General features: G+C 44.8%; 1 protein-coding gene across 3 annotated transcripts in view; it reads right to left on the bottom strand.

The window, feature by feature from the left end:
* Window positions 1-14,974, bottom strand: part of RPTOR (regulatory associated protein of MTOR complex 1) — a 1,432,785-nt gene that overhangs the window by 147,349 nt on the left and 1,270,462 nt on the right. For all 3 annotated transcript variants that reach the window (XM_069199733.1, XM_069199735.1, XM_069199734.1), the window contains one exon: window positions 9,107-9,213. In XM_069199733.1, the coding sequence (XP_069055834.1) occupies window positions 9,107-9,213 (107 nt within the window). The remainder of the gene's footprint in view (window positions 1-9,106; window positions 9,214-14,974) is intronic.

Raw genomic sequence — 14,974 nt, 5'->3', positions numbered from 1 at the left:
ACGAGATAGGTCGATACGATGAGCACTGTGTTCGGTCCTTATGTGGTTTCAACAATAAACAAATTATAGCTTCATCCCGTGATTTAGGTGCTTGCACCCCTTCTAAAAGCATACAATTAAACAATTCCACTAAAATTGGAGTTAATTCCTCCCCAAGTACCTTATATAGCTCATTCAGAAGATTATCAGGGCCGGATGCCTTTCCTTTCTTCAACGCCTTTGTAACTTCAAACAATTCTTTCTCACTTATCTCCCTTCATAACAACTGCCGTGCCGAGTCATCCAACACAGGAAGGTGAATTTCCCTCAAGAATTCTCTGACCGATTCTACTGAATTCCCGAGATCCTCAGTATAACGCGTTTATAAAAAGGAGAAGAAGGCCGCTTCTATCTCTGTTGGCTCAGTACAAAGCTGACCTGTAACATCTGATCTTATCGATGAAAAACACTTCTTTGAACGGTCTGACTTAACCTTCCAAGCTAAAAGCTTGCTACACCCTTCCCCATACTCATAATGCACATACCGACTACTATCCCATTTTTTCCTGTTTTCGTTTTCTAAAAAAAGATCTAAATCTAAACGCGCTTTTTCATATTGCAGCTCCAAACTCTCCAATTGACACTTATTCTCATCCCTATGTACGTTATGTATTAATGATTGTAAAGTAGCTATAGATGCTTCGATGCTTCCTAATTTCTCTTTTTCTTCTCGACGCCTATAGGCCGCCAAACTGATAAGTCTACCTCCAATATATGCCTTATGTGCATCCCATACAGTCTGCAAACTGGCTGACCCATAGTTTAGAGCAAAGTATTCTTTTGTGTACTTTTTTTAATGCTTCAACTATCAAGTCATCTCAAAATAACGACCAATTTATTGTCCACCTAAACTTAGAAACCTGTGCCGTAAAACAAAACTTTAGCTTTACGCAGAGGACCAGCTTTGTCTGAAAACAATGAGGTTTATGTCTGTACTAGACACGATTACAAATGCCATCTTGATGATGGGCAGATAGAGAGGGCAACTGTGCATTGTCTGGAAGGTAGTGCACATCATGTATGTAAGGACTAAATTAAGGTCCCACAGCGGCATTACAACTGTGTTGCAAACCGTATGAATGGCAAAAGGACCACAGGAAACCTTTAACTGTTGCCACAGCAAGACCTTGCCTGGCTAAAGAAAGACAGAACATGAGAACATCAGACAACTTTGCATTCAAGGGTTGGATGGACACAGAACAACAAACTCTTTGGTCTCCTGCATAAACACTCTTGGTGGATGGATGCATTGCTGCCAAGATAACACGTATCTCTTCAGGAGGATGTCTACAACTATTGCTGCTCAATTTCCAAGCATGGAATTGTATATTTGTAGAATCCGTGCAGGACCCAGCCTTGCTGTTACAATAGGAAATCCTCCTGAAGGGGCAGCTGGACTGGAGGTCAGGGGCTCATAGCCAATAGTTTCGGGTACCACACTCTCCTCGCCCAGTCCAGGGCCACTGGGATGACCTGAGCCCAGTCTTACTCAATCGTTTTGAGCACTCAAGGCAGAGGTAGAAAGGCACACGCGAAGGAGGCCCCAATTCAGGTAGAAGGGGTCTCAGAGGAACAAATGCTTTGAGAACTCTAATGCACAACAGGTTTGACACAGTGCATTCTCTGCCATGTTGAATAAATCGAGCCAGGATTTTTCTTAGTGCTCGAAGATTTCCTGTGCCACCTCCAAGTGTAACTGCCATTACTGAGGCAAAGTCGGCTGAGTTTGTCCAACCTGAGGTTCAAATATCTTGCCAGGTGCTGCATCATCAGGGATACGCACTTAATGTTCGGCCACTTCCATTGACAGTGTTTCCTAGCACGGGACCCACGATTCCACACACCGTGTTTGTTGGAATACCACTTTGTGTTGTCTGGGAGAACCTGCACCTGGTTCCCCTTGATGAGTCTTGTCCGACACTTGGATAGACTCTGATAGATCCCACTGCATGGTTCATGAGCAGGATGCAGAAGGCCAGGAGATCCAGAAGCATCAAAGCTGTTCTCACGGAGACCCTGGTCAAGAGTTGAAACATCAGGATCATAGCCCAAAGGTCCTGGACATATTTAGGTGGAGGCAAAGCTAGGAAGAGCACTGATTGCAGGATGGCTCTGATGAAGGGGAGCCATTGCGAAGGTTCCGGTATGCCTTTGGTACATTGATGGAAAATCTCAGGTATGTCTTTATGTAAACAGGCCAACTGTCACCTGGAGGTGGTTTACACTTCTTGAGGCAAGACTGCTTTCAGGAGCCAAACATCTAGGAATGGCAAGACTAGTTTTCCCAACCTCTGCAGAACGGCTATGACCACTATCATCAATCTTCGTGAACATCAAAGGTGCACTGGTGAGGCCAAGGGGAGTACTGAGAATTGAAAGTGCTCCTGGCTTACCTGAAACCGCAGGCAGCATCTATGGGACTGCAGGACAAGGATATGGAAATAGGCATCTTGCAATTCCAATGATCCCATCCAGTCTTCTGGATCCCGGGAACAGAGAACTTGGGCCAGGGTGAGCATCTTGAATTTGTCTTTTTGGAGGAAGAAGTTCAGAGGGCAATGATCAAGAATGGGATGAAGGCCTCCATAATATTTCAGCAACAAGAAATAACATAAATAACAGTCAGTCTCAAATTCTGGTGTCGGCACCCTCTGTATCGCTCCCTTGGCCAAGAGAGCTTGGACTTCTCCACGGAGTATGGACAAGTGGGTCCTCCGGAAGGTGTGGCAGTGTGGGAGTGATATCTAGGGGAAGGGAAAGGTAGTGAGTACAATCTGGAACACCCATTAGTCTAATGTGATGCTCTTCCATCCTGGAAGAGGAAAGATGATATGACCTCCAACTGGACAATCGTTTACCAACATGGCAAATTAAGGTGGTTTGCGGCAGCTGCAGGGGTGGGGCAGTGTTTTGGGTATTGCATTCCCCTGGGGACGAGGACACTGACAATCGAATCCCTGGCCTTGCCCTTCAAAGGAGTGGCCTTGCCCGTTAAAGGATTGGGAGGCTTGTGGCTTCTGAGGCACATACTGGCATTGTTTTTGCTGGTATCTCCTGACTAAGCCTTAGAGGGGCGCAGTTGCTGGGGGAACTGCTGAGCAGGCTGAGCGAGCCCTATAGAGCAGGCAGTGGCCTTGCTCTCTTTGGACCTATCTAAGGCCAAGTCAACTTTTGCTCCTAACAGCCTAGACCCAACAAAGGGCACATCAGTTAGGGACTGTTGTACATCTCACAAGAAGCGCATGGAGCCAATTCAAGCATTGCGCCAAAGCACCATGCTAGTAACTGCCCTTCCCATAATAAGTCATGTACAGACCAGAGTGAACAGAATACTTTGCTGCATCTTGATCATCCAAAAGAAGTTGCTGTAATGTTGGTCGGATGTCATCCTGGACAAATGACAAGATGTCCGCTATTTTGTTCCACAGTGCATGCATGATGTGTTCACAGTCCTTGAGGCAAGGCTTAAATATGCAAATGTTTCCATCTTTTTGGAGCCTTGATCAAGCGGATTTGAGGGAAATGTGTTGAGGTTCAGGTGAATGGTTGAGGCCTTCACAACTAAGCTCTCCGCAGTGGGGTGCCGAAGAGGGAAGTCTGGGTCTCTTAGAGCACGCCTGTATCACCTTGGCACTTCTCTTAACTAGGGAGCAAGATCCTGGTTTTGTCCAGCTGCACACCAATACATCAGTCAGGAGCTCATTAAATGGTAAGAGAGGTTCTTTGCTGGTTTGTCTGGGGTTATAGACCTTGGTGAGGACATTAGTTTTCACCTCAGGTATTTGAACAGTGAAATCTAAAACCTCAGCACTCAACTAATCCTTGTGGCAAAAGAAGTGGATTCTTCTGTGGCAATAGCTGGGATTGGAATAAAGGCCTATGTTTGGAGATGTGTGCGGGCCACTGGCGTCTTAAAGATCAGCAAAAATATTCCCCTTGTTACAAAAATCTTTGTCCTCAATACCATCTAGATAATGAGTCAGTCACATTCTAGCTTAAACTGGATATATGATTGGGGTCTGATAGGAAGAGGATTGTTCTTGGAGTCCAACAATACTATTGGATCCCATTTCGGATGACCAAGGTGTTTGGTCTCTGGGTGTCGGTGACGTCGGTGTCAAAATTTGGGCTGGCGGTGGGGTGTTCTGGGACGTTACACTGGACAGACAGAAGTCAAAGGATGGTGGTGGTGCTGAGGTGGGGGAGGGGCAGCCTTCACTCATGATAGAGTGGCACAGTTGACTTTAGGGATGGATATACTGGTGGTAATGTCTGATCATTGGGACCTGAAGGAGTGACAGAGGACCAACGGAGCAACCAAGATGTTATCCAAAGATTGTTTAAGCTTGTAGAGCATCTGTGGCATCGTTGGTGGCCTGGGAAGGTCAGGGTGAATCGGGACCAGCTTAGGAATCGGTTATGAACAGGGGGAATGACTCCGTGACTTAGAGGTGCTCAGGGCACTGTGCAACTCCAAGTGGGAGTGGCAGGCTGACCAAGATCCACGTTTGGACCTCTTATGTTTCTTTGACTTTTTGGGCGTCACTGATCCTCGTGACTTTGATAACCTGTAACAAGAACAGTTTCAGGACTGTGACCATGCCCATGACTTTAATCACTCCATACATGCTCAACAAACCACTGAGCCAAATGTCAACTTTGAAAGTCACACTGGCATCCTCACATGTTTAGAATTATGCTTTCTCTCAATGTTCAAGCAATTAAAGCTGTTAGTAACCGCACCGTATCCTTCATTTCACTTTTCTTTCCAGTGTGCAAACCATACAAATTGGTCCATAGAGGTCCTGTATGTGTCTCTGTTTTTACAGACGGATTATGCCCTGATAAAGATCCATTGGGGCGAAATGCGCTGGCTGCACTTTGTATGAAGAAGAATAAAATAATATAAGAAAGGAAGATTATCTATTGACTATCATCTCTTACTGTGTGGACTCTTATGTGGCTTGGTTCTTAAATGTTTTTTACAGATTGCCTCTTGAATGTAAAGAAGATGTAGTGAGGGTCTATGACTGACAGCTGCTTCCAACAAGTTCAACATGGTTAGAAGCCTACAATCTTCAGTCGCAATGAACCAGCTACTCTGCCAGAATTGTTTTAATTTGGTGGTTGATCAGTAAAATGGAAATCAGTAACAGTGCAGTTCCAAGTCACATAGTATGGTGTTGAAAGAGTACCATTGGAGTGCAGTGGTGGAATCAAAATGCAGGTCTGTGTTGTAGTGTCCAGGGCAGGGCTGTGACAGAGTGGTGGAGCTATAGCAAGATATTTCTGGTTTCAGTCTGGCGTCTGAGCAAGTATCCATCAAAACACTGCTTTAAAGCAGCTTTTTTAAAACAAATGTAAGGGCTCAAGGTGGATAAAGATCAGGAGATGCCTATTTAAGCTTAGAATTTGTTGTGTTGCTGCATTCTGAATGCACGGACCCTAACCATGAAGGAAGCAGGCACTGTGAATAAAGAGAATTACAGTAATCAAGACCTGATAAAATCAGCAACTGAACTTCAAATTTTCTATGAAAGAAAATGAATTATCTTCTTAACAATGAGCAAAATAAAGTGGATAAAAGCTTGTCAAGTTAGACCTTAAGGGGGAACTCACCTTCAACGATGACCCCAATTTTACAGACTCACATGGCTGGTACTGGAGTGGGCTCTATACTGCTAGGCGACCAATCAATGGACCATAAGGGCAGATTGCCAAAAAAAACACCTCCATTTTGTCAATATTCAGCCATAAAGAGCCAGAGTTTCCCCAATGGGCAACAATACACATGCCCTCATAAACTAGAGCTGGAAGGAGTTACATTTATCAACCTTCCTGTCACAGAACAGGTTGGGCATAGAATCTCATGCCAAAGGTGTGCATGGGCATAACGAGGGGAGCAACATATATATCAAATAATGTTAGACACGGAGCACTGAGGTACCCATAAAAGATCTATTTGAAGGCTGATTTATAAGGCCCTAAGTAGGTGGACTGTGTGGGGTCATTTAAAAAAAGAAAAGATACAGCACAAGGAAAGGTCTTTTATCAGGATATTAACAAGATGGTTTAACAAGGTGGAATATGAGATGGTACTCAATAGTGCTGAGTGGTACAACAAAATTAAAGTAGCTTCTCCTCCCTAATCTAGCATCATATCAAATGCCATCCTCAGGAGAAACTAAAATTATTTCAGTGCCATAAGAGACTTAAAACAAGACTGGTGGGGAGGATGCCTCTAACAGCAGAAAGGTGAGTGTTGTACCCTCTGTAATCATGGCTCTGTAATCATGGCTGGAAAGAGCAGCAGCAAAATGAGTCCATTTGTCGACCATGATGATAGGATAAGCTTTTTCAGGAGAATAATTAGTGTTTTTTTCCAAAAAGGTGACACCTTGCCTAAAGGAAGTGACAAACTGTAAAGCTTAAACTAAAACCAGTGCAAGAGACAGCAAGGGTTTTACAGCTTCCATGGGAAATGTCAAATAGAGACACAGAAGAGAGAGAACCGATTTTAGAAAGAACAAGATTTTCTGAAAACTGAGATTCTATAAGGTAATTCAGGAGCAACCACATGTTTAGTGGGAGCCAAATTAAGGAAACTTCAGAACTGGTTGAAAAAACTATTGGGTATGCTATTAATTTTAGATTGGAAAAAGTCCAACAAAGCCAAACTCAAAGACTTGAGTTGGTGTAATTAGGGAGCTACATCATGGCGTGGGCAGACCTGGTGTCCTTGGCAACCAGATGGTCACAAACTGGTGCAAAAGTAGACTACTCATTGTGGCATACAATAAAAATAAAAGGATAAAAAGCCTAGTATTCTCTGTGATGTTAAAACAGCTACTGGAAAATCAAATATAAACAACCAAAGGTTTCAACCCAAAAACTAAAAACAATTAAAATAATTCAGCACAGCGAGGTGCTATAGTTATCATGATACATTAAAACAAGAAATTGTGTCAAGAGGGGCCAGGCTAAAGATTGCCAACAATGGTAAAATCTTGCTTGCTTCTGTAAGGAAGGTGTATATCTCATACAAGACAAGGAGCTGACAGTCAACCAGGACAAGGAGTACGGCTCGGCAGACTGAAACCTGTATGAAAATTGTCTTGAGGAAGTGAGTCCACCAGCAGTCACCAAGATTTTGCAGAGGTCTAGAATCCTACTTTATAAGCTTGCTTTTCAATACAGCAAATGACTCACAGGAGACATTTTATTACTGTGAATGTGACAAACCTGCATCACCCTGACCCGGTCCCATACCATATCTCACTCTGTGAGTGTACATAATCCCTATTCCAACCTGGAGTAGCACACTGAATTATTTTTCGACTTAGGGCAGTGCCCAGCTGGCAGGACATTTACACTGATTCTTGCACTGTCTGACCCACCATTAGTGTACTGCAGTATAAACACAAGATTGGACCCTAATTTTAAACCCAGTTCTCTGTTTACTAATGGCAACCACTGAATACAGTGGGTAGCCGAGGTCCTCGGACTGCCACCACCATTAAAGCACAGCTATTTGCTAGACATGGCCCCCATATAGTTAGCACCTCTGGGGTCCTACTGTGGGTACCAGGTAATTCTCAACACTAGCAGTTCTCCTTTTCTGAATGACCTTGATGATAATTTTGAGTCCTGGTCCCGTGCCCTGTCACCAAACAACAGAGTGGACACTGTAGCTTTACTTCTTATCACTTCTTAGGCATCTTAAAATCTGTCTATAGGTTGGACACACAGTCCACTTTTGGGTGGTGGGTGTGTGGGATAACACGGAATCCATGAGAGGTTATATTTCTAAATATATATAGTTAACTATAGATGGATAGATATCATTGGTTCTGCTTGCTGCCATATTTTTCATGGATCTCCTTATACTGCAAACACACAACTCAAACGTGAACTAAAATTTCTATCTACCAAAAGATTTCAATATATTGCAACACTATCTCTAGAATTTTTAATCCCATTGGGCAGTGACTGCACAAAACCCACAGTTAGAGGACTCAGACCAAGAAAAAAAACGTGTTTAGGGTTGTATCAGCACCAGGAGTGGCAGGAATTTTTTTTGATGTTTATTATTGCAAATGACTGATATGTTATGTGCTAAATCACTGCTTTTTATTGAGCAATACTGTTTTGTAGTTTAATATAGCCATCTATACACGTTTTACAGGTAATCAATGGTTCAGGGCAGTTAGAACATCTGTAATGGAAATCAGACCAACAACAAAAACGAGAAGAAAAATACATGTAGCAAACTCAGAGATCGTGGTACCAGGCATTAGTGACAGCACTTCCATACAGTTATAACCCAAAGAATATCACTAACTGAAACATATAATTTATCATCTAATATACTGTCCAACTTCTATGATCATCTTTCAACTGGGAGGTAATTGACAACAGTGAAGCAATACCATTTTAATACAGCTATCATTGTATAATGAAGTTTAATGGGTTTGATTACTATACCATACTGTATTCAAGTTCCATCTCTGAATGTTCCACCTAACTAGACTATTATGGTTCCCACGGCCCAGGACCCCTGTGGGAAAAGTTAATCTCATTCACGGATACTACCCACTAAACTGTGCCTTGCCCAGAACTTAGCAAGAAGGATTTCTTAAATGGCCATCTGCAGAATGATTGTGAACGATACTTTAAAGGCACTGGTGTCTGCAAACTTAAAAGCAAGCTACAGGCATGTGCTAATGCTTCCTAGTGACAGTGGTCTAAAGTGCACAGATGCTTATGTGTTAAATGTGTTGCTACCACAGCCATCATTGCTCTACTTTTCCACAACCAACCCCAGCCCCCTCTCCTTTTTGACAGTCTGGGGGAAAGAAACTGTAAGAGCCAGGAGCAGGGAAGCAAGAACCGCGCAGACAGATATATTTTATGTTTAATCAAAAAATGTAATTAGAAAGATTTATGATTGGGGACATTTTGCACTCTAATTTAAAATGTGTATCACTACGAATACACTTGCTCTTGGGGCATAAAACCTTCAGGCTGTTGGCTGCATACATCTAAGTTGTTGGAATGCATCAATTACCTGCACTTTTGTCTCCCGGTCTGTGTCCCATAAGCGGATAATTCGAACATCTCCAGAGGTCATGAGGAGCCCTGTCTCTTGCTCCCAGTCGACCACCATTCCTGCTCCTAAGTAGAAAAGAACAGATTTTTTGGCCTTCTCGAACCATCACCAGCTGACAACAGCAACCACAAAAAACACTAGTTTCAGACCAAGCAACCATGCATTCATCTAGATGTGCATTCATTGATCTGTAGGTATAATTCACCAACCGAACACAATGCATTAATGACCCTCCCTATCCAACCACAGAAATGAATGCATTTGACACTCAATCTGTAACTGACACCAACTCATCGATCGAAATTAAACTCATAATAAAATCCAGTGATCACAAAGGGTTCAGGAGGATACATGGATTATTAATTTGAGAAATTGCATCACAACAGGTGATTTGAATGAGGAGAGTTGGTCCTTTAAATTAAAAAAGGACAAAGGGGTAAATATATAACCTTTAACATCGCCCACTGCAAGATATTTGCTGCGCCAAGGACAGACCAAACAATAACACATCTGATTATTTGGCCTTGAATGGATCAGTATTACAAATACCACACCAAGCCACACACTTGTCCAGCGGCCAGCATGAACAGACTTTGGCGAAGGACACCTGACCGCATGACTGACTTCCACTACTTTGGAAAAAAGATGGAATGCAATGAAATGCCACTGTTCAATCTTCACGCACAGAGGTGGAGATTTGAAGGCCTGAGTGCAGGACCTTACCCTGAGGCTGTGACAGAAGAGCCTCCTGCAACAGCATTCAGATTGCGAGACAGTTGCTCATGTCCAGAACCTTTTCTGATCTGCTCTTGATATTCTTCAGAACCCTAGATAGTAGAGGTAGAAGAAGGATGGCATACAGCAGTCCTCAGTGCCACTCTAGGAGTAACTTTTATCAGGGAGGGTCCCTTCTTGGGAACCCTCAGCATGCAAAAATGTTGACATTGCACGTTTTAAGATCAAGCCAGATTTCTCCCCATTGCTGAAAGATGCCCTGCGCCACTTGCAGGTGTACCAACATATGTGATTCGCAAGGAGTCAATGGCTGAGTTTGTTCTTCCTGATGTTTAAATATTCTACTACGTGGCATGATCAGGGAAATGCCCAGTTCCCGAGGTTCATGGCACAGGGTCCTGAAAACCAAACTGCTCTGTTTGGTGCAATACCACATGGCTGCAGTGTTGTCTGCAAGAACTTGAACCAGCCTCCCCTTAATGGATGTCAGGAAGGCATTCAACACAAAGAGAATGACCTGCAACCGAGGACCACAATCCTCTGATCTTCATGTCTCCCAGATGTCTTCCATAACGCAGCAGTAATGCATGTGTCAGCAGCATCATTTATAAGTGGAGTGAGAAGTGGGATTTACACTGGTCCAATTGCTGTTCAGAAGCCTCTACAGCAGCCTGGAAGGAATCTGAGAGGTTTCACCGATGACGAGCCTACTGAGACTACAGATTCCACATACAACATATGGCATGGTCAACAAGTAGGATGAAGGAGGCCAACAGCTCAATAAGCATCAGAGACACCCTCACTTAGACACAGGACCGCGGTTGGAACATCCGGGTCATATCACAAATGTCCTGCACTCTCCGATCCGGGTGGAAGACCCGTAATGCACCATATCCACGAAGGCCCCAATGAAAGAGAGCTTCTGTGAAGGAGTCAGGTGTGACTTTGGTGGATCAATATTGAACCCTGTGGATGTCAGGAGGTTTGCCACTGTCTGGATGTGGTTGATGACTGACTGTAGTGAGCCTGCATGTAACAGCCAGTCATAGAGATAGTCTGGTACACCTGACTTCCAAAGGTATGCTGCGACCACCATCATCACCTTTGTGAACACTCAAGGGGCAATAGTATGGTCAAAAGGAGGACCACAAACTGACAACCGCATGAAGTGCCTGTGAGACTAATATGCGAACATGGAAATAGGCGGCCTGCAAGCCCATAGCTACCATCCAGTCTTATGGATCCACAACAGATAGATCCTGGGCCTGCGTGAGCATCTTGAATTTGTTCTTCCGCAGGTGAAAGTGAGAGGCTGCAGAATTAAAATAGGACAAAGGCCTCCATCCTTTTTTGGCTTAAAGAAATAACAGGAGTAACATCCAGTTCCTATTTCCAAATCCGGGACACACTATACGGCTCCTTTTGCCAAAAGAGCCTGAACTTCCTGCAGCGAAATGGACAACTATTCCTCAGAATGCTGCTCTGGTCTAGGTGGAAGAGGAAGTGGGTCGGAAAGGAATGTCAGGGCGCAGTCCCACTGAAATATCTGCAGGACCCAGCTGCTGGATGTTATGGCCTGCCACCTGTAGCAAAGATAAATGATTCTGCCTCCTACGGTTATGTGTGGCTAAGGGGAAACTAAAGCATCTTGGAGGCAACTGCCGGAGGGGCTGGCGACAGGGAGGTTTGATGTGCCTCGAGGCCTGGATGCTGTAAACTAGATCCCCAAAAATAATGGGGTGCTTACTGGGGACGTGGGGCTTGACTGCCTGAAAAGCAAAACCACAATGGATGTTTCAAAATGGGCAAAATTATTGGGATACCGCCTTGCAGGTTTGTGGGTATGGAGAAACCAAGGGATCGTGCAATGGCTCTACATTCATTGAAGTGCTTGAGAGTGGAGTCAGCCTTCTCTCGAAAAAGACAGGCTGCGTCCAAAGCCATATCCATGAGCGATGCCTGCACGTCCCCTGAGAAGCCTGTGGATCTCACCAATGCGGGCACCAGAGCACCATGCTAGTTTCAGCTACTCTGCTGAAACAGTTGGTCGTGTCCAGGCCTGACCCTACGACATACTTGGCCACATTCTGGCCATCCTAAATAGACTGTGCCAAGTTGGCTTGGAATTCCTCTGGGACTACCAACAAGATCTCAGTGACCATGTCACATAATGCATGGGAGTACCTATCCAGCATAAAACTGGCATAAACCGACTGAAGGACAAGGCCAGCTGATGAGAACAACCTTTTTATGAATGCCTCAATTCTTTTAGGCTCTGTCTGGGGTTAGGGGAGGGGTCAGAGGGAAAGAATTGTGGTTAACCCTACTAGTTGATGTTCCTTCAGAAAAGGGGGGGGGGGGGGTCGTTCGGAACGGGTCTGTGGTGTTTGGCCACTTGCCTAGACACCGGCAAGTAGGAGCAGGGTTTAGCTCTAGTACTCATCAGGGTGTCCGTTAGGGCTTCATTAAATGCCAGCAAAAGCTCAGACAAGGTCTGTCTAGGTTGTAAGATTTCAGTGAGGACAATGGTTTTCACATCAACAGACAGTAATTGCAAGTCCAGGTCTTCAATTGTTCATCTGATTACTAAGGTGAATAAGATGACTCTTCTGTTGAACGGCCAGTGAAAGAACAGAGCCCTTTGTCAGGGGAAGTGTCCAATTCATTTGAGTCTAGTAATTTGGAAGAAAAGTTGTTATCACCATATTGTGGGGGAAACTAATCCCCATCATGATCATCACAAAACGTTGGTTGAGTTTGGTCACAGACCAAGCCGAAAAGTTTGAGTGCTAAAGGGCATCACCTAGGGAAAAGCACAGTTTTATCAGTCCGAATGTACTGGCTGGGTTTGGCTGAACTTTTCTGGGGGGTGACTTTGGACGAGGTTGAGATGACTTTGGTCTGGAGTTCGATGAGACAATAGAATTGGTGTCCTCCAGCATCGGCACCAGAATCAACCTGGCAGAAACTGCTGGGGATTGTGGTGCCAGACATGGAGTTGGGTCCGGAGTTGAAGGTGACGCCGAAGTGGGTTTAGGGGGCATAGATGATGCAGAAGGCAGCCTTACTCCCGACTGTAGGCCTTCATGGATTTGTGAGTCCTGAAAGCGCGCCGGGAGTCGGCAGAGGGACAAAAATTCATAGCATGGTGTCCTTAAACATCACAATATGTTGTGGCGTCGCCGAGCACCCTGGAAATTTGGGGTGCAGCAGGATCAAATGCAGAATTAGCTCCTCCGTAGGATCCTGGGATCAACACTGAGGGGCACCTTGATGTTTTGCCAACTTCTCCAAAGGAGAGTGGTGAGGCTAGAACTAGGCCCGCTTGGACTTCTTAAGTTTCTTTTTGGACTTTGATTTACCTAACGACTTGAACCACAATGACGACCTGTCGCAAGAGCAGCCCCAAGAGCGGCAATGGACCCGTGCTCTTGACTTCGAGCTGGAGAAGGTATTACACAAATTCCTGCAGTGTTTGGAGACACAGAGCTTGGCTTTGCGATCCCAGATCTCCTTGGGGTGCCTCGGTGAACACTCCTCACACAACTTGAGAGTTATAGCTCAAACTCAAATACAGAATTCGTGGGGATCAGTGGCAGAATACTTGCGACAGTCCCTACCAAGTTTAAAACCTGTAGTTATAGATGGAAGCATGTTCCCTTCCACGCTGTAGCAAAAATTTTAGAAAAAACTCAGACGATGAGAAATAGTTAGGAGCAAACTTCAGGTCTGTGTACAAAGGTGTGGAATGAAAGAAACTGATATCAGCGCACTTGAGTAGAGGTTATACCTGGCTCCAGCTGTCACTTATGGGACAGAGTGGGTTCAATGCAGAGTGGCAGGACATCAACTACTGCCACGCAAGGGCTGTGCTGACAAATCTTCCAGATCCCATGTGGTGCCTGGGGATATTCTAAACGTGAGGAATCTGCGGTTACAGTTATCCTTCAGAACAAATATTTACATCTATTTTCCCAGCAGCTAGGACAGCCAGGTCCTTCGGCACAGCACATGCAAGATGTCTTCATGTTACCAAGGAATAGGAGATGGAGGGAATTGGACAAGTGCAGAGACATGTACGAGAGCCTTTTTCCCCAAGCATACACCTGCCAGTGTTTTGTAAAAATCTGTTCTTCCTCCCCAGTGTTTTTGTAGGTGTACGTACTGGTTTTTGAACAGATGGGGCTTACCCCTGAGGCAGCTGAGCACGGGCCCAGCTTGTGAGGCACCGTGCTGTCAAAGTGCTCGGTGCATTGCCGCAGGCTAGCCTGCGGGAGCTCTACCGGCAGGACGCTATCATCGTTTCCCCTACAAACGAGATTCTGATCCCATGGGGCCCTATTCTTGTGAAAATTCACCTTAGTAGCCATGACGAGCAAACGGCAGCAGTTCTTATGAGGGAATGCGCCCTTCTAAGGCCCCCACTGGCATTTATCCAATATATTTTCGACGTAACAAGCTCTTGTGTAGGTAGACAAGGAATTGCAGAGTGGTTATGTATGAGGCGGACCGGGTAGTCTGGAAAAGGCTGGCTCGTGTAATGAGAAGTGACTGGGGAGCTAAAATAGGCGGGCTATCCGATTACCCAAGAACATGTTTTTATTCGATAAGAAGGAACTACAGAGGAGACAGACCGGTGTACTGAGAGAACAAGGCCTTTTTACATTCTGATCTACTAAATGGAAGAAATGCGATATGAGGAAGACTGCCTCGTGATCACAACCTTCCCTAAGCGAGTCACTGAATCTTCATCTTATTCGCCATCACCGTATTTTTGCAAATCGCCACAACTGGTTTCAGCAATCACAACGTCTCCTTTTGAGGAAACTGGCACCTCTCCGTCCTAATACGACCTATTCTCCTCTAGCTCATCTACACCTACATGAACTCACATCGCCACCTTTGCCGATCATGATCACACATGACTACTATGAGTTTATTCTACCACAAAGAAACAAGAGTGATTGGGTCGCATGGTTTGCTTCAGTGCATAATAACAAATAACACTGGATTAACTACTAGCTGCGGGTTCTGGAGCAGCGTGCTGCCCGGCGTAGAGCGCTCCAACGCTTCATCAGGGGTAGTAAGCAC

This window comes from Pleurodeles waltl, chromosome 7 (assembly GCF_031143425.1).
Source record: "Pleurodeles waltl isolate 20211129_DDA chromosome 7, aPleWal1.hap1.20221129, whole genome shotgun sequence".
Classification (NCBI taxonomy): domain Eukaryota; kingdom Metazoa; phylum Chordata; class Amphibia; order Caudata; family Salamandridae; genus Pleurodeles; species Pleurodeles waltl.
This window is presented reverse-complemented; position numbering and strand designations above follow the sequence as displayed.